This window comes from Eulemur rufifrons, chromosome 29 (assembly GCF_041146395.1).
Source record: "Eulemur rufifrons isolate Redbay chromosome 29, OSU_ERuf_1, whole genome shotgun sequence".
Lineage (NCBI taxonomy): Eukaryota > Metazoa > Chordata > Mammalia > Primates > Lemuridae > Eulemur > Eulemur rufifrons.
Genome location: NC_091011.1, coordinates 10,456,050 through 10,480,613, shown reverse-complemented (window position 1 = coordinate 10,480,613; position 24,564 = coordinate 10,456,050). Strand labels below are relative to the sequence as shown.

The following is a 24,564-nucleotide window of genomic DNA, read 5'->3' as shown; positions in this document are numbered from 1 at the left end:
CTCTCCTAGGGGTGTGTGTTTCCTCTCCACAGTCCTGGTCCATTTCCCTTACGCCTCCTGTCTTACGCTTCCTCAAGGGCAGTGGACTCTAAAAGCTTCCAGAATTGCCCATGTCAGGGCAGCCAGGATAAGGGCGAGCAGGAAATGGGCCTAGTCAAGGGTGAGGGAAAATCGTCTGGGCATTGAGCCAGAGCTCCCACCTGCTCCACCTACAAGGTGGTCCTGTGGGCCCAGGGGCTTTTCTCTGTCCCCCTGGATGTGCCCGGTAGGACTTGCGCTGCAGAAGAGCCCCAGACTGTGCCTGTGCTGGAGTCCAGTCCCACTGATGGACAGTGGGCTGAGGGTGGGGCAGCGCAGCTCCTGCGCCAAGCTGGAGCAGAGGCCATTGTGGAGTCTGCAGCTGCCTGGGGCTGTGCCTGCTTCTCTGGGATAGTTCCATGATCCAACAGCGGTTGGGTGCCGGGCCTGAGCTGGGGATACAGAGGGAACAAGACTCCATCCTCCAGGAGGTTACAGTCTGTGGGGGGAGACCCTTGTCAGTAACTGGGACTGCATCTGGTGCCAGGTGGGACATTCGTGTGACCTTTGAAGGTGTGCCTAGGGGACAAACCAGACAGAATGGCTGGAGGCGGCTCCCCTGAGGAATGGATGCTCAGCCAAGACCCCGGGACCAGCCACAGGGGCTGCTGGAGTAGAGAGAGGGGCAAAGCCACATTGAGCACAGTGCGGAGCAAGGTCCCAAGGAGGGAGGGAGGGATGAGCCTGAGGAGGCGGGAGGAGACCAGAGGTGACCACTCAGCAGGCTCCTGTGTCTGCTTTGCATTGTCCCCACCAGCTGTCAAAGCTGTAAGTGTGCCCTTTCCAGGAGCCCATGGTGGTTTTAGGCCGATGTCCCCCTCCTGTCACATCTCTGAGATCTGGAGGGCCAGGGCTTAGCTCCTTGGGTTGATGGGGTGCAGTGGAGTGGCTCAGACGCTGAACCCAGAAACATCCTTGGACCATTTCCCAGCTCAAATGGGAGCCTGTGGGTGGGTGGGTCTCCCGGCACCTCAGGGCTCTGGTGTAGCTGTGTGACCTTGGGCATGAGATGATCCCCATGCCTCAGTTTCCCCCACTGTCAATGGGGACAGTAGCTCCCTCCTGTGGTTTTGTGGAACAGATATGTCCTTCAGCTGCTGCATGTGGGTTGTACCTGAGAGGTGCTCCCTATCCTCCCTGTACTGTTCTGGGCTCAGTGACGCGGGAGCTGCCTTTTACTGTCACTAGCTGTATGGAGCCAGTGACCCACTAGCTGGTCTCTTATTCAGTGAACCTGAACAGTCAAAGCAAGGCGCTGGGCTTGATCAAATGTTGGAAGAGGCTCCCTAGGACTCAGGTAGCATGTGCTTTGTTCAGCCTGAGTGTTCTCTGCCAACTGTAATAGTGGGAGCACCGTGCAGAGCAGCCCCAGCCAGAGATGGTCATGTGACCGAGGCTGGTGTCCTTGTGGCCATCATGCCAGGCTGGACCCTTTGCAGCCTGGTTTTCAAGTCCCAAGCAGCGTGGGGGCTGACGTGGCAGGGGCAGGGATTTGGGCGGGAGAAGCAGGCTGGCCACCCAGCCCCTTCTGTGTGACCACTTGGTGGGGGAGACCTGTTCCCTTCGCCACAGACTCCTTTGTGTACACCGATGGGCTGAGCAAGGTAATGGGAAGAGATCTTCTCCACTCTCCAGGGCACTGTTTTAGCTCATTTGAGGATGTGAGTTATATCCACATGCTCACACACGTGCACACATGTTCATGCATGAACACACACACATATACACTCACACATAAACACACACACCCATACATAGCTGCATGCACACACCTAAATGCTCCCACATGTATATGTTCACACTCATTCTCATACACATGCTCACACATGCATGTACATAAACACACATTCATACACCAGTGCACACTCACTCACACACTCGTACACACTCAGATGCACGTACCCACACACTGCCACATGCACTCTCACACTCAATTTTATACTTACACACTAGCTCACACATGCACATGCTCACTCAGTGCACTCACCCGTGCACACTCACCTGCTTACAAAGATTCATGTACTCACACACTAATGCACACGTAAGGATGCCCACATACATACTTGTAAACTAATGTACACTCACAGGTGCTTACACACACTTACCACATTTTTATTAGTATGTGCCTTTTTTCAGGTAGATGTGCCACCCTGGTCTCTGAGGGAAGGGCAGTCTGTGCCCTGTGTCTCAGCAGTGCCATGGCAGAGACCCCGGCTGAGGCCCATCACCTGCACCTCCAGCTCTGTGACCTTGGGCAAGCTCAGAGTCTGGCCTGTGAAGTGAGAACAGGCTGCAGGGGTGAGGGCTGGTGGGAAGGTGGGCACATCCACATGGAACTAGGGAGCTGTGGGGGCAGTGACCAGGCCAGGACCCCAGAGCCCTTGGCAGGGAAAGCAGTGGGGCTGCTGACTCCTCAGCTGTGCCCCTCTCCAGGGCAGGCCAAGGCAGGCACTTGGGGCATGGACAGCTCCTCCACCGCCCCATTCCTCCTGTCCTCCTCCCTCCCAGCCTTCCTCCTCTGTCCTCTTTAACCCTTCAGCTCCCTGTGTCTTTTTCAGGCCTGTCTGGGCCCCTTTCTCAGTGTAGCATGGGGGTCTTCTGCATTATTGTGCTAAGGGGGCCCCACCCCACTCTCCTACCAGTGTGTGTTTCCTCCTGCCGTGTGGAGCCACCAGCCCCAGGAAGGAGGCGTGGGGCGTGGGGATTCCCTGGGCAAGGAGAGTGGAAGCCCACCCAGCATCCAGCTCTGGCTCTGTGCTGAAGGCAGCACAGACCCGCGAACAATCCCATCTCCCTAGATTAGAAGGATGGCAGGAGTGGCTCTGATCGTTGAGTTTCAGCGCTTCCTCTGCCTTCGGTGGGGGTTGGGGAGAAAGCGTGGAGCTGAGGAGAGAAGAGCTGTCTGCTTCCCAGGGCTCGGGTGTGGCTGCACAGAGCCTGGACACAGCTGTCCAGGTGGTGCCTCTGTGCTCACTCATGTGTGCACATATGTGTGCACATAAGCATGCGGATGTGTGTGACCATATGTACATGCTGTGTGTGGATGTGTGCATGCATGCATGTTTATGTGTGCATGCACGCATGCTTGTGTGTGTGCATATGTGCAAGGGCGTTGGTAACATTCAGAGGACCTTGGAAGCAGGCTGGACACTGCCAGCAGCGTGATGGGGTCTGCAGAAGTGCTGGGAGCCCCCAACTCCAGCCTTCGAGCCTGGCAGAGGAGGAAGTCCACACTGGTAGCACACTGCGAATGTGAATGCAACTTTTTGTTTTGGCTCTAAAAATACACAGCAGCTCTTTTATCAGAGTACAGTGTTTCCTTCTCTGACAGTGGCTTGAGAAGACGCAGATGCACGGTGGTCAGCTGGCCTGGCTCCCCAGTGCTTGGCCACCTGAGTGCCCTTTTCTTAATGATGTGGTTCATCTGATTGCTATCATGTCTTGTGCTCATGTGTCACACACTGACTCCAGTGTCCCTGCCCCCTGGAAGCACCAATGCTTCCGATGGGGGATATGGTTGTGCACACAGCAGCTTCTGTGGGGCCTGAGGCACCACATGCCCAAGTGTGGGATGTTGGACATACACCCTAGACAGAAAGGATGGCCATCGCACAGCAGGGCCACGCAGAGGACAGAATGCCTGGCCGCCCCCTCTGGCTGGCCCTCGCCCACCAGTCCTGATGACTCATCTGACCTCTCCTCTCTGCACATGGTCCTTCCAACACCTTTCCCTGGCGGCTGGGCCTGTGCTGTCCCCGTGAGCCTGTGTAACACTGCATTCTGCATTCTTTGGGGGCTGCCTCCCCCTCCCCCCTACCTGCTGGGCCCAGAGCTCCCAGCCTGTGGCCAGCATCTAGCCTCTCCACATGAAGTGTCACCTGGCTGCACCACCAGGTGGACTTGTCTCTCAGCCTGTGGGGGCTCCTGTGGGTTTTCTCAGCTCAGTATCCGTCCCTGGAAGCAATGTTACCACAGCAAATGTGCATCTGAGCCAGGGAAAGTCTGCTTGGACGACAATGGAAAGTTCAGGAGACCCCAGGCAGTCGCAGGCATGTACTGGGGAGTGGGGGCAGCCTGCTCTGGAACGTTCTGCGCCTGTAGGGAGCATGTGGCAGTGAGCATTCCAGGTGGTCACCTCAGACGTGTGTTGTGTGCCTGCTGGTGCAGTGAGCCTGTGCTGGAGCCACACTCGGGGGTGACGCTCTTGGAAATGGCCAGTGCCTTTGTCTACACTCCCCTGTGAGACAAGTGTCCTCTTGTTACTAGAACTCCTTGCCTTCCTGAAACAATTGTGGCCTCAAAAAGGGATCTGAAATACTCGTTTGTTGAACTTGTTTCCCATGACAGCTGTTTTCTCAAATGATACCTGCCCTGGGATGTGAATGATTAACTAAAGGAGCACACTTGAGGACACATTGGTTTAGCCTAAAGATTTTGAAATATCTCTGATATTTAATTTTTAAAAATAGGCACTTGCAGACATCACACATGTTTCCCGAGCACTGACTGTGTCCCGTGGGTGCAGGATGGGGCCTTGCCACTGTCAGGGGCCCTTGGAGTGGGCACATCCCTGATGCCAAGCACCTGGGCTGTGGTTTGTTCCCGGGTTAGACACGGGCAGTGCCCAAAGTTCAGCCGATGGTGTAGCCGCCATGGGGCTTGTGCTGGTGTCCGGGCGTCTAAAGGGAGCAGAGGTGCAAGGACATTGCAGGTGCTGTGGATGGCTGTGGGCAAACGGAAGTGGGGCTTTCCGAGGTCCTGGTGGGTGTGCTGGAGCCCCAGTCCCCTCTCAGGGAGGCTCAGATGGTCACCGTGTCATTCGTTGATCCTCTGGGCAGGGATGTGTTAGGCATGTGTGGAGTGGCTGGGCTTTGATGGGAGCTGTCCCCAGGGTGCTCAGCCGCCTGGGGGCTTACATCTGTCTTCCTTCCTCATTCCTGCTGGTGTCTGCGTGTTAGCCTCTGTGAGTGCTGTTTCCTCTGTCACTCCTAATCTGAAGACGTGGGTGTGTACCACCTGGGAGGAGCTGGGTGTGCTGGGAGAGGGGCACTGTGAAGGGGCAGGCTTTGGGGTTGCCCCTTAGAATCGAGGTGCCAGGGGCTACCCAGGAAGCCCCAGGGCTGACTATTTACCAGGTCCCCATGGGAATCTGTGCCTGGGGGCCGTGACCATAGCTTCACGCGTTAGAAACCTGACCACAGGAACTCAAGGAGAGCCCGACACATTTTTCAAAAACTTGTTTTTATTTTATTTTTATTATGAAAAACTTAAAACATACACAAAAGTAGAGAGAGCAGCACAGGGATTCCTTGAGTACCCGTCACCAGCTCCAGCAATTATCAGCGTTCTGCAGGTCCTCTTTCAAACAAGGCTGATTCTGAAGCACCTTTATTAACAAAAGCTAACGAGCAATTATGTTAATTTAAGAACACTCTTGTGTGTGGTGTTGAAGCAGCAGACACAGTTTAGAGAGAATGACGTCCCAAGCAGCACCCGGCCACTGTCCAGCACCCAGGCAGGACTGAACCGTGTCCACTGAGGGCTCAGTCGGGGAGGAGGGCAGAGGGGCCACCCCATAGACCAGAGGCTCGGGAAATGATGTGGCCTGACCGCAGTCCCTGGACTTAGCAACGAGAATATACACAGTGCTGAGCGGGGAGCCGTTGTGTGGGGTGAGCTCCTTCATTGGCCTGTGGTTAATGTAAGAGAGCGTCCCCCGCAGTAGGTCACTGCACCCACACCCTCGTGCCCTCTTCTCAGAAGGGGCGGGTTTGGAGCGCAGCCCCATAGCGGTTCTTCCATCCCCATGGGAAGTTTGAATGCTGCCCAGGCTCAGCGCCTTGTGCTGGGGCAGCCCGGGTGGCAGCAGGTTGAAAACGGGAGTGAGTACAACAGAGAGGTTTTTGTAACCAATAAGGTGATCTTGGGGTATCATAGGGTGAGGAGACCACCTAGCCCAGGCCAGGAGTCAGGAGGCTGCTCTGGGAAAGGAGGGAAAGTCCTCCTGGCTGAGGCTGCTGTGAGGGGAACATGCCTGAGAGCATGCTTTGCTCAGGGCTGTGTGCCTTAGCATGGCTGGGCATGTGCTCCTGTGTGTGCGCCTGCATGCACATATGTGTGCTGCATGCCCAGCATGCACATATGTGTGCTGCATGCCCTGCATGCACATATGTGTGCTGCATGCCCTGCACACAGGGGAGGAGGCATAATGGGCAGGTCAGAGGTGAGCCCAGGGCTTGGCAGTCTCCAGTGAGCTTGGGAGGTGGAACTTGGGTTTATGGCAGGATCTGCCTAAGGAGGACTCTTGCTACAGCCCTGTTGTGGGTGGTGCAGGGCAGTGGGGATGGAGGGGAGGAGAGAGGCCAGGGGACTTGCAGATTCTGGCTTGGGCAGTGGCAGCTGTCCCCGGACATGGCCCAGGGGAGGAGGGGTAAGTACCTGGGGGTGTGGGATGATGGTGTCAGGTTGGAAAAACAGTTTCTGCAAAAACTGTGGGACAGCTCGGTGGGGGCAGGTCTCAGGGCTCCCTGAGGATGCTGGTCCAGTGACCACAAGTGGCATTAGCCCAGTGACCACCCTCCCCTCCCACAGTGAGAAGCCTGCTCCGGCGAGGTTTCCAGGTGATGTTTTCAGGTGGTGCATGAGTGAGTAGAGACGCCCCAGGGCCTGCAGACAGGTCCTGCTTCCTCTGGCTGCGTCCCGGGAACATGCTGGTGCTCAGCCTACCTGAGCCCTGGTTCCCTGGGAGGCTCCACCTGGCTGGGCTGGTCAGTCCCATGAAGGCTTCTCCAGGGTGTTTCCAGGTGCCCTTTTGGGGGTTGTTTCTTAGGTCTTTATGGTAAGCTCATTCCGTAGGTATGACAGTTGTCACCCACCTGCCCGTCAGTCAGAGGGAGAGAGTGAGGCACAGAGAGGTAGTGCAGGTAGAAGGTAGGGGCAGGGCAGGGCAGGGTCTGGCTCTGGGGAGGACACCTGGGCTCCCTTCCTCTCTCACAGCCCAGCACAGCCCTTGTCTAGGACGAGGGCCAGAGAGAGCGTCCAGACTGCAAGGCCAGCAGCCCAGGCCCTTGCAGGGCCTGCCTGGTTGTAAGGGGCCCTGGGCTAACGTGGCGGGAGGGTGCAGTGGTAGCATGTGGCTGGCCTGGACCAGGCTGCTTCTGAGGAGGGCCAGAATGGGATCCGCTGCTCCAGGGTGGCTGGCCAGTAGGGTGGGGTGGGAGTGAGGCCCCCTCTCCCCCAGGGTCCTGCAGTCCCTAGAGCAATGGTCTCTGGGGAGCTTGTGGTGACCCTGAGCCCACCTCCCTTGTCGTTGTGACATGTGCTAAGCCACGTCACCACTATCTGGTACTGGGCCAGGCATTTTTTTTGATCCAAGTGCCCCTTTGGCCATGAGTTCAGAGAGCTTCCTGGGAGAATTGAGAATCCCAAAGCCTGGGTGGTGTGTTTGCATCAGCAGATGCAGATGGCGGGTGAAGATGCCGGGTCTGGGAAGATGGGGGGCCACGTAGCCTGGGTGGGCGAGCCCTGGGCTCATGGTAGGGGAGGGGCACAGTCCTCCCTAAACGTCCTTCCCCAACAGTCCCTTCTCAGCAGCCCCTCAGTGGGTTTTCCTGAGGGGAGGCAGCCCTGGCTCACAGAGACAGGCTTTGGCTGGTGGAGACTTTCTCTTCCAGGAGCCCTTGGGAGTCTGAAGCTTTTCATGAGAGAGTCCGTTTTGTTGGTGAGGATGCCCCTCAGATCTCCTAGCAGCAGTTGGTGATGGCCCCATTCTAGCGAGGACAGATTTGTCACTCCCAGAAATGGGAGGTGAGCTGGGAAGAGTCGGGCAGTGCTTCTCTGTGAGTGGAGTCTCTGGGGCTGGGGGAGCTCTCAGGCACCTCTATGCAGTGCAGAGACGAGGGCCCAGCGCCCCTCCTCGCAGCCCCCACGGCCTGCCACCCCATGCGAGCGCTCTGATGCACACGGGAGGGGCAGGCATCTTGAGGAGCTGCCCCAGCAGCTGTTTTGTGTCCCCACCCCCTGCCCCGCCCATGGACACCTTGCCATATGCTTGTAATCTAAGCCCATTGTGTTCCAAGAGGAAGCCACGGGAGAGAGGAAGCTATGTGGACAATCTCAAAGGGAGCTTTTGTTCTTAATTAACTTTTTTGTTTTAAGGGCTGGGTGGCATCAGCCCAGTGACCACCCCTCCCCTCCCACAGCGAGAAGCCTGCTCCGTGATGTTGTCAGATGGTGCGTGAAACCCCTCCTTGGGCTGCACCAGCTCAGCTCTGGTGGCTCTAGCGCCCCCACCCCTTGTGCAGTGGCACCAGCTTCCTCCTCCTGCCCTGACCTTTTCCACACACACATCCAGGTGTCCAGTGATTCTGAGCACTGGACACATCATAATGTGCTCTGTGTCATGTTCATGGAAAAAGCTGGATCTAAATTGTATCCACTCCACGAGACAGCTCCTTAGAAAGCACTGGGGGAAAGGTATATGGCAATGTTCGGGTCATATGGACAGGTTCAGGGTCATAGTGGAGATTTAAGGGTCCCAGGGGGGCCATCCTATTGGATGTCTTGCCATCTTCTCTAGCCCCCTCACAAGTGACAGCGAGCCCAGAGGCTGTGGTCACTGTGGTACCATCCAACAAGGACGGCTCACTGCCCTTGCCAGCATGTGGTGTTTAATGTCACTGGCCCCACACAGTCAGGTGGGCGTGTCTGCCTTGCCTGTGGGACACTGTGTTGGGCAAGGGTCAGGTCCCCCATAGGAGGCAGAGGATGGCTGTCCACTGGGGCCCTGCAGATTGCTGTCCCTCATCCTCCCTCCCTGTCACCTCCTAGAGATTGACTGTGATGTTCTAGGTTGCACATGACCATTGGCCATAGGTTTGTTTTTCAGCCTGTTGATGGACACATCTTTGAGCCCATCTCCTACACCTCGAGTCTGAAGGTGCCCAAGTCTGTCATCTCCCTGTGGACCTTGCTCTCTGTGGCCCCTGAACCCGGCTGGTCCAAGCTCTCGCGCCTGTTCTTTGACCCCAGCATCCATTTGGGGGCCAGGTGCTGCCAGGTCTCCCTCCACGAGCTGCCTGGGGGCTCCCCTCCTGGTGCCTGTCCTCGCCCCCATCCTAGCGACATATCTGTGTCTCCCGTCCCACGGTCCAGCTACTGGACTCTTGTCAGTGATCAGCTGCTCCGCCTGCCGCGGTGTTTGTTTTTGTTCCCTGTTCTCTGTTTAATAGCGTGCGGCATACATTCATGTTTAATCCGTGTGGAGCAGTGACAGCTGGAACCTGCAGGTTTCTGCTCCCCGAGGCAGAGGTAGAGATGCCTGGGCTTAATCAGACATAGAAATTCTCTAGTGTTGCAGCTGACCGAGGGAAAGCTGTTTCATACGACGCTTAGGAACCACAGCCCCACTGCAGGGCCCCTGGCGGGACGTGCTGCAGTCCTGTGTGGTTCACAAGAGGCCCCTCTGTCCAGGCCCTGCGCTCAGTGGTCTGCGAGATGAAGGGACAGACCAGCGAGGAGGCCGGCTGGGGGCGTGGGCAGTGGCTGCAGAGAGCAGCGCTGTGTCTGGCCTGCGCCCGGGTCTGAGCCTAGACCTGAGCCTCGAGTCTGGGCCCACAGCTGGCACCGGCTCCTCAGCCCGGCCCCTTCCTCGTGTCTCATGCGCCAAAGTGGGGGCAGAACTGAGGAGCACCCGTGTCTGGACACCACGTCTCCCCCTCTTGTGCTGGTGCTCACTTCCTACCCAAAATGACATCCTGATTTCACTGAGTCTAGAGCATTCCCCATGTAGCCTTTGGGGGAAGGGAATGACTGCTCTTCACACTGGTACTTTCTAGGGGTATTGGCTTCCTGGGGCTGCCATAACCACGTGCCAGGGACTGGGCAACTTAAACAGCAGACACTTATTCTCCCTTCGTCTAGAGTCTGGGAGCTGAGATCAAGGTGCTGGCAGGGCTGCTCCTGAGGCCTCTCTCCTGGCCTTGCAGATGGCTGTCTTCTCCCTGGTCCTCACATGATTGTCCCTCTGTGTGTGTCTGGGTCCTATCTCCCTTTGTATAAAGACACCAGTCAGATTGGATTATTGGCAACTCTAATGGCTTCATTTTAACTTAATTACCTCTTTAAAGACCCTGTGTCCAAATACAGTCACGTTATGGGTCCTGGGGGTTAGGACTTCCAAGTATGAATTTTTTTTTTTTTTTTTGAGACAGAGTCTCGATCTGGTGCCCAGGCTAGAGTGAGTGCCGTGGCATCAGCCTAGCTCACAGTAACCTCAAACTCCTGGGCTTAATTAAGCAATCCTATTGCCTCAGCCTCCCGAGTAGCTGGGACTGCAGGCATGTGCCACCATGCCCGGCTAATTTTTTTTTTCTCTATATATTTTTAGTTGGCCAGATAATTTCTTTCTATTTTTAGTAGAGACGGGGTCTCGCTCTTGCTCAGGCTGGTCTCGAACTCCTGAGCTCCAGCGATCCGCCTGCCTCGGCCTCCCAGAGTGCTGGCCAAGTATGAATTTTGGAGGACACAAGTCAGCTGTGACACTAGGCCTGGACACCCTTCGATTCCCTGACATGCTGTCGCACATGCTGCCTGCCCAGACAGGATGAGGGTGAACTCGCTGCCCTGCCTAGTGTGAAGCCAGCCGTGTGCGGAGGGCCTGTGGTGCACGCGGAGCCCCGGCGGCCATGGCTGTTGGGGAGCGTCCGCTGTGCTTTCGGGACAGCTCGGGCCCTTTCATGCATGTGGGCACATCATGCCTCACACGCTGCCTCCTTCTCTCCCTGCAGCTCGGTGCCAACGCCTTGCTGTTCGTTGGCGTGAACATGTATGGGGTCTTCGTGCGGATCCTGACCGAGCGCTCACAGAGGAAGGCGTTCCTGCAGGCCCGGAGCTGCATCGAGGACCGGCTGAGGCTGGAGGATGAGAACGAGAAGCAGGTCAGTGGCCTGGGCCAGTCTGACACGGGCACACTTCCCAGTGGTACGGGCTGGTGTCTGGGGCTGTGGAGGAGACGCCTTGAGGTTTACAGGAATCAAATGGGTGGGCACCCTGGGCTTGCTGCCTGGTGGGGGCTGAGCGGCTCTCGAGAGATGGGGTGGCGCCGGGATAGAGCCGTTCTGGGTGTGGCGTTTGGGTGCGTTGTCTTCCAGATGCAGCTGGAGTAAGTTCAGCTGCCTTGGGAGGACCAGGTAGGTCCTGGCTGTGCCTTGGGTGAATGTGACCATGCAGCTGGCCCTGACCCACTGGCCTGGGGCTCCCACTAGCCCCAAACTCAGCTCAGCGTGCTGGTCCTACAGCACGCTGGCATTTCTGGGGTGCGGAGATGTCCCTGTGCCTGAGAGATGTAGAGGAGTTACAGCGGTTGTGACGGTGGCGTCTGTAGCATGGCCGTGAGCATCCTCCTTGCGTTCCTCGCCAAGGCTGGAGGAGCAGTGTGACCATCACCCACGTTCTCAGGATGAAGCAGCCACGCAAGAAAGCACAGTGGCGTGGAGGGAGCCACGCCTGGGTTCCCAGCACCCTCTGTGGCTCGTGTCCTTGTCTGCTGCCCAGGGCCTATGCCCACCATGTGGGCCTAGGAATGATGAGCCAGGAGCTCTGGGTGTGGCTTGGCGCATTCCAGGCACCTTAACTGGAAGGATCCAGACTCTCTCCCAGCCTTGGGGCCCACAGGCCTCTGTGGCACCAGACTGCCGAGGTTGTGCTGGTGGTGGGACAGATAGGATCTGTTTCTCAACCGTATTTATTCTTTTATTGTAAATACAAGATACTGTTATAGGGACTATACATTTTAAAACACATTTCTTTTCATGTGTAGATATTGTAATGAGTCCTAGTATTTACCATAAAATTAGGATAGTTGAGAAATAGATCACATATGTATGTTTAGATCATGTGTCTGTTGCCATGTGTATGAATGTGTGGGAGGACATGCCTGTGTGGCTGGATATGTGGGAGGTGGTACATGTCTGTGTGTATATGTATATGTGCATACTGGTGGACATGCATGTGTGGTTATGTACACATTTGCCTCTGTCTCTACATGCATGCACATGTGTGTCTGTGTGGATGTGTGTGCACAGGTATATGCATGCATGCATATACATGTCCGTAAGTCTACGTGGTTGCATGTTTGTTTGGTTTTGCATGCAGGTGGATGTGCTTGTCTGTGTGGGCACACCTATATGTTTGTGCATGTGTGTGCCTGAATGTGTCTGTCTGAGTGCATGTGGGGATACATGTATATGTGTGCATGCTTGTTGACTTGTGTGTTGTACATAAGTGTGTATGAGTGTTTGTGTGCATAAATCGTGCATCTTCTGAGACCGTGTCCCGAGCATTTTCTCTTAGACCAGCGCCATGAACACTGGCAGAGATATCCGCTTTGTGCTTTCTGAGAGGTGTTTGACCTTACTTTTGTTACCTCCACAGGATCCCAGAAGTGAATCTCTGGAAGCCCTATTTTCCCCTTAAATACACCCTCTGTATTGGTGAAAGCAAAGACCTTTTTGTGGGCTGTGCTTGTATGTATTTCTGAATCATCCTTTTCTTTTCCCATCTCCTTTTCCACATCTTCCTTTCCCACTTCCTCTATGTTTGTCTATTTTCATTTTTTCTCTGACTTTTGCTGCCTCTCGCATGGATGGTCTTGGCTCCTAATATTTTCTTGTCTAGACTTTGCAGCTTAACGTGCATCGTTTCACTTGGTTTTATAGCAGCTCTGTGAGCAAGGGATTATTTTCTCAGCTCTGTGGATGAGGAAATGCAGACTCAGGGAGGCTCAGAGATGCATCCAAGTTCTAACTGCAGAGCTGATGTTCTTAAGCAGGAAATTTTCAAAATGATAAATGTCACCCAATCCAGTTAACCCAGCTGAATGCCGTTTATTTTTAAGGTTTAGCCTTTACACATAGTTTCCCCCCACATAATTGTCATTTTTGTGTGTCTGTAATTTTATTTTCTGTGTTTTGCCTTAACATTTTGCACAGAAGTACCCACTCATGTTACAAATGTGATTTAAAGCAGCTGCTTATTCTTCCCCTTAACGCATGTCCTGCTAGTGTTCTCAGCACCTGACATTTACACACCATGTTCTAAAAAAGTTTTTTTCTTCATGCGCATGTTTATTCCTCTCAGTGTGAAGTCACATTTTCAGGAGTGTAAATATGAAGTCATTTCTCTCCTGAGTTCCTAGGGTATTTTCAAAGTTGTGTTCCTTTGTAAGTCATGTCTGATTACACCCACTCTCAGTGGCGGGGGGGAGGCTGTTGGCGCACAGATTGCCAGGCCTGCCCGTCCCTGTGAGTGCAGAAGCCCCTGGGTGGGGCTAGTGACAGTGGGGGTTCTGGTGAGCTGCCTCCAGTGTCTGGTGTCTCTCTCCTTCTCCCCTCACCCTCTTCTATCTCTGTCTCCTCCCTTTCCTCCCTCTCTCTCTCTCTTTCTCTCTCTCTCTCTCTCTCTCTCTTTCTCTCTGGTGGGACTCGGCGCCTCCTGTTTAACCTGCCCTGTTATGTTTACTGGGTCCCATGTTGACTCCTTCACGCGTGCTTCCCTTCCGTGTTGGTTTACGTCCCCGCCCGGTTCTGTCCGCCTGTCCTGGCAGTTGGCTGTGCAGCTTGCCGAGTAACAGAGACTGACGCTCCAACAGAAACGGATCCCTTTGTTTCTCCATGTCTGTTTCCCTAGCTTTGCTTTTCTTTGTATAAAAGTTCAATCTTTTATATTTTCAAATGGAAGAGTCACTTGCCTTTGTGATTTCCTGTGTTGCTTTAAAGCTGAGCTAATTTTTGATACCCTAGCACTGAGCGAGGACATGACTTTCAGGAGTTCCCCGAGTTGATCCTGAGACCCCGGCAGTCCCCGTTTTCACTGCATTTTTTCTGTCCACTCCCTTGAGCCTTTGAGGTTGTATCACACCACAGCTGCCCTCCTGCTCCCTGCCTCCTACTGGCTGACTTCCCTGCAGGGAGCCTTGGCTCTCTGGGATGGTGGAAGGGAACACTGGGGCCCCAACGGGGCCCTGCCAGCTCTTAGGCATCGTAGGCACTGGGTCCACCAGTGTGTGCCTGGGGACTATGGTGGCTGTGGCAGCTCTGCCTAGGCCTCCCATGTGTCAGTATGAAACTGCAGCCTCTTGAGTTACAGGTGAGGGACCCTCTGCCATACAGCTAGTTGGGATCACCTACATTTCATGTTTCAATTCTGTTAATGACACACTTCCATAAGGACCTGCTTCCAGAGTCTTTGCCAGCCACCTAGACCGCTAAGGCAGCACAGTGGGCGATGGGAGGAGATCTGGGGTTGTGCCACGGTTCCGAGAAGGGATCTGGGGGATGCGTCTTGGCTCTTGGAGGAGACCTGAGGGGATGCACCGCAGTCCTGGGAGGGTATCTGGGGTGATGTACTCCAGTCCTGCGAGGGATTCTGGGGGATGCACCCCAGTCCTGGGAGGCGATTTGGGTGTCATGATCAGGAGGTGGGGGGATGCAGGGCATAGTCCAGAGGGGAGCAAGGTGGAGTTGAGGGGAGGAGCCTGGGCAGAGACTCTGAACCAGGTGCCCCTGTGCACGGTCCTCTGGGGGACATCAGTGCAGGTGTCCTGGCCTCGGCTGGAAGGAGATGGCCCTGACTGGTGGAGAGGTGGGCAGGGCTGGCTCCCACGTGTCTGTGCTCGGAGGTGGCTCTGCACACAGTGGCAGGCATGTGCACTGGACCATGTTGGAGGGGAGCCCTGACACTGGCAGGAGAGAGGCATCACGGACACACCGTGGGGCAGAATGTCCAGGGGAGAGCTGGAGGCGGGGGAGCAGACACTCTGGGAGGAGTTGGGCGGGGTTTTCTTACCCCTGAGGATGAATGTGTGACCCAGAGATTCCATGGCTGGAGCTTTCTGAGCAGGGAGAGGGTTGTGCTCAGTTCACACAGCAGTTTTGCTCGAGAGACCCAGAGAGCACCTTCTCTCAGGGATGTGCCTACCAGACAGGCCTGCGCTTTGTGGCCACCACTGCCGTCTGGGCCTGCGGAGGACAGAGCAGGGGACCCCCATCCTGGAATGCAGAGTCCCAGCATTAAAACCCCCTGTTTTGTCGCAGCTGAACCCAGTGTTGTCCTGGGATGGGAGTTGGTGGGACAGATGGAAATGGCTGTGGCAGCAGGGCCATTGCTCTGAGGCTCCTGGACGGTACTCTAGGTGGAGGCCGCAGGCTCTCGGGCTCTTTTCTGCTGTACACATTGGTTGCCTCTTTCCCCAATGCCGAAATCACTGTTGCCCTGTTTGATAAAGTACATTTTGACACCAGTGGTAGGGCGTGCTTCACCATAAGCCTTGGCGGGCACTGCTCAGAGTCCTGGGTTATGATACTGATGTTGGCCTTTCCCAGCCAGGACGCACCCCTGGGTGTTCTGTGCCTATTTACTGCTAACTTATGCAGCAGCCCATGAGGAAGGTGACAACTGACACAGCCACTAAGAGCCTTCGCCCTCCCCTCCCTTACTGTTTAGTGCCAGTAACCCTGTGGAATAGAGCAAAGGCGCAGTCCTTGGCCAGCCCCCTCCCTGTGGCTGTAGGGTCTGGACAGCATAGAAAGTCCCCGTACAAAGATGCTCTTCCGGAGTTGTTAGATCTCTTTAAAATGAATTTCAGTCATCTGTATCATTGTTCAGAATATGACGACCTTATTCTGTTTTGTAAATTTGAGAACTGGGACTCTCAGAATTTAAATAACTTGGGAGGGACAGTGGAGTGAATAACAGCGTAGCCGGTGGCGGAGCCCCGGTCAAAGCTCCAGATCCCCCAGCAGGGCCATCCTGGCTTCTTCCCCCGTCATGGTCACAGCCCTCCTCGGCTGAAAAGCACTCAGACGGTTTAGGTTTACAAATACCCGAGATAAAGTGCTCCAGTAGGGTGTGGAAGGTTCTTTTAACAGTGCTCTTTCTGTTTCTGAACAAAAATGTCCAAAGTTGGTTCTTTGGAATAGAAAAGCCGTAGAGAGACTGATCAAAAAGAAAGAGCAGGCACAGACAGGGAGCACGGGGGACAAGAAGGGGCCGGCTGCGGATAAAGAGGGATTAAAAATAGATAATGGGAAGATGTTAGGAATAATTTTATGCCAGCATATTTGAAAAGAGACAAAATGGACAAATTCCCAGAAAGTATTAGTTACCAAAGATGATGCTCGAAGAAAAAGCCTGAAAAATCCTGTAATCATTAAAAATATGGACTCGGTAATTTACAAGCTTACTAAAAAGTAAACAGCAGGCCCAGAGGGGCTCACAGATGAGTTATACAGAATTTAAAGGAAAATGTCATTCCAGTCTGACCTGCCACAGCAGGGTGAGCCCCGGTTGAGCTGGCTTGTTATGGAGGCCTGAGCTGGACTCCCCAATCCACGGCAGGCAAGTCCTGTGGACGGGCGTCCCCTTTCCATAAGTGGTTTGGCCCCAGGCCCTTTGCTGCTTGTTGCTGGAGTGACTGGGGAGGGCGTGGGCTGGGTGCTCAGCCCCCTCGCTCTGTTGCTGTTCAGTGCACTGGGTTCTGGAGCAGGGGCACGGTGTGCTGCCTGGTCAGGGGTGACATATCAGTCCTGCTGTTGCCAGGGCACCCCTGCAAGTGGAACTGAGGCCCAGGGGCATTTGTGGGCAGCCCCATTGGCCCAAGAATGCTCTTGGCTCCCGACTTGTTCGTCAGGTGCTGGGCAGTGGAGAGGACCTGCTCCATTGCCCCTGCCCAGTGTCCTTCCTGCCTTATAGCTGGTGTCCTTCCTGGGGAGTGGCTGAAAGGGGCAGTGGAACACCCCCTCCCGCCTGGATGCTGCTTTCTGCCTCCACGCTGTGGATCCCCTGGCCCTGTGGCTGGCACAGCCCACTGGGTCTTCAGCTGTCCAGGAGTGTCCCCTTCTCCATTGTCTTGGGCCACCTGGTTTCTACAGCTCATGCTTCAGAATTTTGTCTGTAGAAGCCACGTGGATCCCAACGTCTCCTCCCTGACATTCTGTGTCGAGTGCTATGCCATTGGCAGGGAAGGTGCCAAAGCTGGTTGGCGCCTTGGTCTCTGGGTCAGGGACTCTGCAGCATGTCCTAGGGAGCTGTGAGGAGGTTTGTGGGGACTCCAGCCATTTTCCTGGTCCGTCTTCTTTCTCGTCTGTCTAAAGTCTGCGTGGCAGCTGGACGTGGCCAGTGTGTGGTCCCTGCATGTGCTGGTCATCTTGGTTCCCCTCCCTGGTGGAACGGCACAGGCTTGGGAGCCACCAATGTCAAGGCACAGAGTCCAGGAGTGGCTGGGAGGAATGGTCCCCTGAACCCACTGGGGCCACCTCCATACTGGTGAGGACTGGTCCGTTGCGCCATGGGTCGCATGTCCGCGAGGGAGTGGCCAGGTCTAGAGCAGCGAGTCCAGTGTCTGCAGCCCCGGCTCTCTGAGCACTGGGAGCCAGGCCCAGCTGTGTTCAGTAGAGTGCTGTGAAGTGACCCAGGGAGGGGCGCAGGAGCTGGAGATGATCAGGGACTTGGCAAACACAGCGGCAGGGAGCTCCTGCGCTTTCCCACCAGGCTTTCCAGGAGGAACCTGAGGAGCAGGGCCTGGGCCAGGGGCAGCCGCAGCCGTGGAAGGGAGGCAGAGCCAGCAGAGCTCCGCTGGGGTAAAGTGGCCCCTTGTGACAGCATGTCAGTCAGGGCCAGGTTTGGCAGCGAGTAGCAGACTTGGCAAATGGTGGCTTAAACAAATAGGAATTGCCTTTCTCAGGAACACAGGTCTGGAGCGAGGCAGCCGGGGCAGGTGGTGGCTCCAGAGTTATTGGGACCCGGCTCTGTCCTGGTCAGCTTGGGCTGCCGTAACAAGGTGCGGCGATCCAGGAAGCCTCAACAATAGAAATTTATTTCCTCAGAGTTCTGGAGGCCGCAGAGTCTAAGATCAGGGTGTCCGCAGGGGCGGGTTCTCCTGAGGCCTCTCTCCGTGGCGTGCAGGTGGCTGTCCTCTCCCTGAGTCCTCGCATGGTCACCCCTCTGTGTGTGCACACCCAGTGTCTCTCTGTGTGTCCAAATTTCCTCTTTCTGTGAGGACACCAGCCATTTGGGACTAGGGCCCACCCCATGACTTCATTTTAATTTAAATACTTCCCTGAAGGCCTTATCTTCAAATACAGTCACTTTGGGGGTTAGAGCTTCAGCCTATGAATTTTGGGGGCTTTTGCTTCTGTCCATAGCATCCACGAAACAACATAGGATATTCTATTTCAAGAAAAAGTCAAGTGCATGATTTAAAAACAAGGATGCGCTGTCTGTGAGTCCAGGGTGGGCTCCGGGGCAGTTGGTAGAGAAGCAGGCCTGGGCTGGGGACGCCCCTCCTGTCCCTGCCTGGTTCCCTGATGGGCTCTGGGGCTCGGGTCCAGCAGCCCCAGTGCGGCTGGTTGTGGATCCTAGGGGGTGGTGGGGTCATGACCTGGGCGCTTTGCCCTCAGCCTGCCCCTCTGCTCAGGGACTGCCATCTCCCCCCGCCCCCTCCCCAACCCCGGGCAGGGGGATGCCCTTTCTCACACTTTCAGAACTTTAGAAGCCATTCTTGTTTGGCTTTTCCAACCTCTTTCTGGTTTCTCCTGGAGCTGACGTTAGCATCCAGAGCGGAGGCTGTGGAGGTGCAAGCAGAGGGTCCCCATCACTAAGCAGGGAGTGAGCAGACCCCGTGGGGGGGAATTGACCCGGTAGGTTCCTGGGTCCAGCGCTCCCCCCCCGGCCTGTCCGCATGTGCACCTCACACGCAGGCTGTGACCTCGCCAGCGAGCCTGTGGGGAGAGGTCGGGGTGAGGACAGGTGGAGAGGGGGCCTCGCCCTCCGGACGCGTCCAGCCTGGAGTTGGTGTGAGGAGAGGGGAAGGGATCCGAACCCGGCCGGCACAGGGGGTGGAGGACACTGGCGAGGACACTCGCAGGCTCGGGGACAGAGCCGAGGGCACTGGGCCTCTCTGGCTATGGAGATGCTCCCGGAGGTGACGGGCGCCAGGGCTCCGGGAGGAGGGGAGGGCAGGCGAGCCCCGCGGGCTCCTTTGCCTCCAGTGTCGCCCCTCCCACCAGCCCAGCCGAGCTTTCTGGGGCCACTGGGAATACGCACCTCACCTGCAGCCAGCCAGCTGGGCCACGTCACCCAGATTACCAGGGATGCTCCCATGGTGTGGTCCTCAGTCACCCAGACACTGCCGAGACGCCCTGAAACCACTGCTCTACCACTGAATCCCACAAGGGGGTGTCTAAAGAGCCTCCTGTCTACTGATGCACAGGCCACCTAAACAGGCACCTGGCACACACAGATTGTGGCAGCAGGGAGAAGTGGGAGTGATCAGGGCTTTGAGGGATGTGTAGGAGTTTGCCAGGCAGAGGCAGAGAGGTGGGAACTGTAGGAGACATTCAGGCAGCAGATTGTGTGTGGGGATCACAGTTGTTATTTTGGGGAAGGGACAGCCAGGTCTCTAAGCATGATCTCTGTCTTCCTTCAGCTTGGAGACAGTAGGCATGTGGGCTGGAAGTGCAGCTCCCCTGGATGGTGAAGACCCCCTGGAGCCTCAGGTATTCATGGCCCCCACTGAGGTCTAGCCTGAGGTCTGTGCCTGTCAAGCTGGAGAGCACAGGGAAGGGGTGTGAGGCTCACAAAGGTCACCTTCGCCCCTGGGGCTTCCTCCCTGCCTTCCCCACACCTGACCCTGGGAGCCTGGTACCCCAGAGTTCGGCTTCCTTTTCCGTAGTGCGGAGCTGGCCGCTCCAAGGGCCCTGGCTGTTCCTGAGATGCCATTATTAAATCAGAATTCCAAAAATAACATGCAGCTATTTAAAGCACACACTCAATTTGTTATCCTAACAAGGTAAATGGAACAATTTCGAGTTCTCATCGTGTGAGGAAATTTGTCAAGAGAAAGAAGGCTTCCACTTAAGTGATAGGATGGATTTTTAAACAGGGCTGGTCCATGCGCAGCACCCTTCAAGCCTGGACAGTTGTTACTTGTTTTTCATTTTATAAACAGCTTTATTGAGTTTATATAACATAAAGTTTAACTGAAAGTTCAAAACAATGAAAGGCTTTTTCCTATATTTATGGAATTATTATCATATAAAATTATACAATAATTTTAATCTCATATACAAATTTTATTTAACATATTTATATAATCTTAACCTTAATCTTGTTATATATTAATCTTATTTAATATATATGAGAAATAAAATTAAAATTATTATATGCAATTATTATATAATAATCTATTTTAGAATATGTTATTATCCCCAAGGAAACCTTGTATCCTTTGGGAGTCACTCCCCATTTTAACCCCACCTGCCCTCCACCCAGACCTAGGCACCCACTGATCTACTTTCTGTGTCTGTGGATTTACCTATTCTGGACATTTCCTACAAATGCAATCACATGCTATGTGGCCTTTTGCGACTGGCTCCTTCCACTTAGCATAATGATTTCCAGGTGCATCCAGACTGTAGCATGTATCACTACTTCATTCCTTTTGATGGCCAAATAGTATTCCACTCTATGAATGGACGATATTTTGTTTATCTGTTCACAGTTGATAAATATTTGGGTTTATTTCCACTTTTTGGCTACAATAAATAATGCTTCTATGAAAAATTGTGTGCTAGTTTTTGTGTGGAGACATGTTTTCATTTCTCTTGGATAAATACCTAGGAGTGGAATTGCTGGGTCATGTGGTAATTCTATGTTTAATGTTTTGAGGAACCACCACAGTGTTTTCCAAAGGGACTGCACCATTTTCCATTTCCAGGGTTTGGTAGAATTAAGCAGTGAATCCATCCAGTCCTGGACTTTTCTTTGCTGGGAGACTTTTTATTACTAATTCAGTCTTGTTCCTTGTTATTGGTCTCTTCAGGTTTTCTGTTTCTTCCTGGTTCGATTTTGGTAGGTTGTATGTGTCCAGAAATTTATCCATTGTCTCTAGATTTTCAAGTTTATTGCTGCATAGTTGTTCATGGTATTCTCTAATGACCCTTTGTATAATATTTCTGTGTTACCCACTGTGATGTCTCCTTTTTTGTTTCTAATTTGTTTATTTGGGTCTTCTCTTTTTTTCTTAGTTTAGCTAATGGTTTGTTGATTTTACCTTTTCAAAAAACCAGCTTTTTGTTTCATTGCTCTTTCATATTTTTTGTCTCAATTTTGTTTGCTTATGCTCTGATCTTTATTATTAAATATTTCTTTTTTCTGCTCATTTTAGGCTTGGCTTATTCTTGCTTTTCTAGTCCCTTAAGGTACATTATTAGGATGTTTGTTTGAAATCTTTCTACTTTTTTGATGTAGGAATTTATTGGCATAAACTTACCTCTTACTACTGCTTTTACTATGTCCCATAGGTTTTGGCATATTGTGTTTCAATTTTTATTTGTTTCAAGGAATTTTTAAATTTCCTTCTTCATTTCTTTCTTTATTCATTGGTTGTTCAGGAGCATGTTGCTTAATTTTCATGTATTTGTGTAGTTTCAAATGTTCCTCTTATTATTGGTGTCTAGTTTTATTCCATATGGTCAGATAAGATATTTGGTATGATTTTTTAAAAATTTTTTTGAAACTTATTTTGTGTCCTAACATATGGTCAATCCTGGAGAATGTTCCATGTGCTAATGAAAAGAATATGCATCCTGCATCTGTTGGGTGAAATGTTTTGTAAATGTCTGTTAGGTCCATTTGTTCTATGGCACAGTTTAAATCTGATGTTTGTTGATTTTCTGTCTGCATGATCTGTGAAGGAATGGAAAAAGATATTCCATGCAAATGGAAACCAAAAGATTTATTTATTTTTTGCCTGTGGATGTCCAGTTGCTCTAGCATTTGTTGAAAAGGCTAGCCTTCCTCTGTGGAATTACTTTTGAAGCTTTGTCAGATGTCAGTTGGGCATATTTGTGTGGTCTGTTTCTGGATTCTAGATTCTGTACTATTGTCCTGTGTGTTTATCCAACAACCAACACCACACCATCTTGACTGTTGCTGCTGTAAGTCCTGAAATTGGGTAGACTGATTCCTGCCACCTTATTGTTCTTTTTAAAAATGATGTTAGCTATTACTATTCCTTTTCCTTTCCATATAAGTTTTAGAATAATCTTGCCTACATGTACTAAAGAGTTTGCTGGGCTTTTGATAGTATTTGTATTAAACCTGTATATCAATTTGGAGAGGATTGACATCTTTACTCTGTTGAGTATTCCAATCCATAAACATGGTATGTCTCCCCATTTATTTAGATCTACTCAGATATCTTTAATCAGCATTTTGTAGTTTTCAGCATACAAGTACTCTACATGTTTTGTTAGATTTGTACCTATGCATTTCATTTTTTGAGTGGCTGTAAATGGTATTGTATTGTAAATATCACTAGCCACATGTTTATTGTTAGTATATAGAAATACAATTGATTTTTGCATGCTGATCTTATATCCTGCAACCTTTTGAACTCAATTATTTGTTCTAGGAGTTTTTGGTATTATTTTCTTTTGTTTTGTGTTTGCTTCTGTAACATCCTTTGTATTTTCTGTGTGGACCATCCTATTACTTCCATTTCTTCCTTTCCAGTCTGTATGCTTTCTCTTTTCTTCACTTATTGCAATGATAAGACCTTCCAGTGTGATGTTGAATGTGAGTAATGAGAACTGATGTCCTTGCTTTGTCCCTGGTGAAAGCATTCGATGTTCCACCAGTAAGTATGTGTTAAGTGCAGGCTTTTTCTGTATGTTCTTAGATGAGGCAGTTCCCTTCTATGTTTATTTTTTTGAAAGTTTTCATAAATGAATGTTGAATTTCATGAAATTCTTTTTCTATATCAATTGCTATGTGACTTTTGTTCTTTACCCTGTTCCTGTGGTGTATGGCATTGATTGATATTTCAGTTTTGAACTAGAATTGTATCCTGAATTAAACCCCATTTGGTCAGGGTGTAGAGTTCTCTTACTGAACCATTGAATTGCTAATATCTTTATAAGAGATTTTTACATCCATATTTTTTAAGTATGTTTGTACTTCATTATTGAATTATTCTTATGATGGGTGCTTTAAAGTCTGTTATTCTAGCATCTCTGTCTTTTTGGTGTTGGCGTGTGTGGTTGTTTTGTTAATTCCTTGAGCTTGTTTTAGTTCTTGGTATGATGAGTGATGTTCCATTGGAACCTGGACGTTTCGGATATTATGTATGAGACTCTATGTCTTATTTGGACCTTTTGTTTTAGATTGTTTTCTGTGACATCACTCTGGCAGGGAAGGGGTCTGCTGTGTCTTTACTGCCAGGTGGGGGTAGACGTCCAGGCTCCACGCTGGGCCTCCATTGACACTCACAAGCATGGGGGGTCTTTTTTACTGCTGCGCAGGAGTGAGAGCCCCAGCTCCCCAAGGATCCCACTAATAGCACCTAGCTGGGGGGAGGATCAGGAGAGCCCTGTGGTCTGCACTGACCCCACAGAGTTGGGGACTGTTCATTACCAGCAGGTGAAGATGAAAGGCCTGGCTCCCTCTGACAGTGGGTGGGTTGGTTGGAGACTCTTCACAGCCTGGGAACAGTGGAGGCCTGGCCTCTCTACTCAGCTTTTGCTGGTGTGAGCAGGGTTGGGGCATGGACTTTTCAGTGTCTTTGGCCTGGAGAAGGGTAGTTATTGCCTAAAAGTTTTCTTCTTGTAAGCCTGCCCCACCCTGGTCCTTTGGATAGAGTGGGTGGCTTTTGTTGGTCCTTCTTTTGGTCTGCGCCTATTGGTGTTTCTGAGTGGCCCACTTCTCCAGCACTCATCTGGGATATATGAGGTAAAAAGAAAGTGCGAGAACTCACCCTCATGTCATTCCTCAGTCTCGAGATCTCCGCCGTCTTTCCTCTGCCTTTCAGTCTTGAGATGTTTTAGTTGCACTTAGTGGGAGGAATAGGGAAAAATACTCCTCTATCTTCCCAGAGGCAGAGTCATCACAACTGTCATTTAAATATCTGATTTTTATTAAGAATGGTGCTTTCATTTTGAGTCATGTTTTGATAGTGAAGATAAATGTAATGAGGTTTTTATGTAGTCTCATAGGATACTGGGATACTTTGTATGATCCACATTTGTAATTATTTTTATAATTTTGATTTCTGGCTTTTTATCTTATTTTGTTGGTTAGAACTTATCAAGGCCATTGTCTATTCTTCCTACTAATGTTTATTGATGCTTGGGGCTTTAGGGTTAGGTTTCAGATTGAATGTGAATTTCAGGTAGTATCTTTATAATATGAATAAGCTACTTTGTCTTCGGTTTTTCTGGTTTTTAATCAGAAATGAGTGCTCAATCTTATCAGATGGCCGTTTTGCGCCGTGTAGGAAAGGTTATGTACTTTAGTCTTTGGTTATTAATGTGTGTTGGCGTTTGGCGCTATCACTAGTTTAATAGACAGGGCTAATGCTGAGCCCTTGGTTGGAAATACTGTCCGTTCTTAGGATCTGTGTGTGGCAGTGGCTTAAACAAGCTAGACAGG

The 24,564-nt window shown here is 52.1% G+C and overlaps 1 protein-coding gene across 1 annotated transcript in view; it reads left to right on the top strand.

Annotated features, from left to right (window-relative positions):
* ADCY1 (adenylate cyclase 1) overlaps window positions 1-24,564 on the top strand; it is a 149,056-nt gene that overhangs the window by 5,573 nt on the left and 118,919 nt on the right. The window contains exon 2 of the mRNA XM_069462359.1: window positions 10,866-11,015. Within this exon, the coding sequence (XP_069318460.1) occupies window positions 10,866-11,015 (150 nt within the window). The remainder of the gene's footprint in view (window positions 1-10,865; window positions 11,016-24,564) is intronic.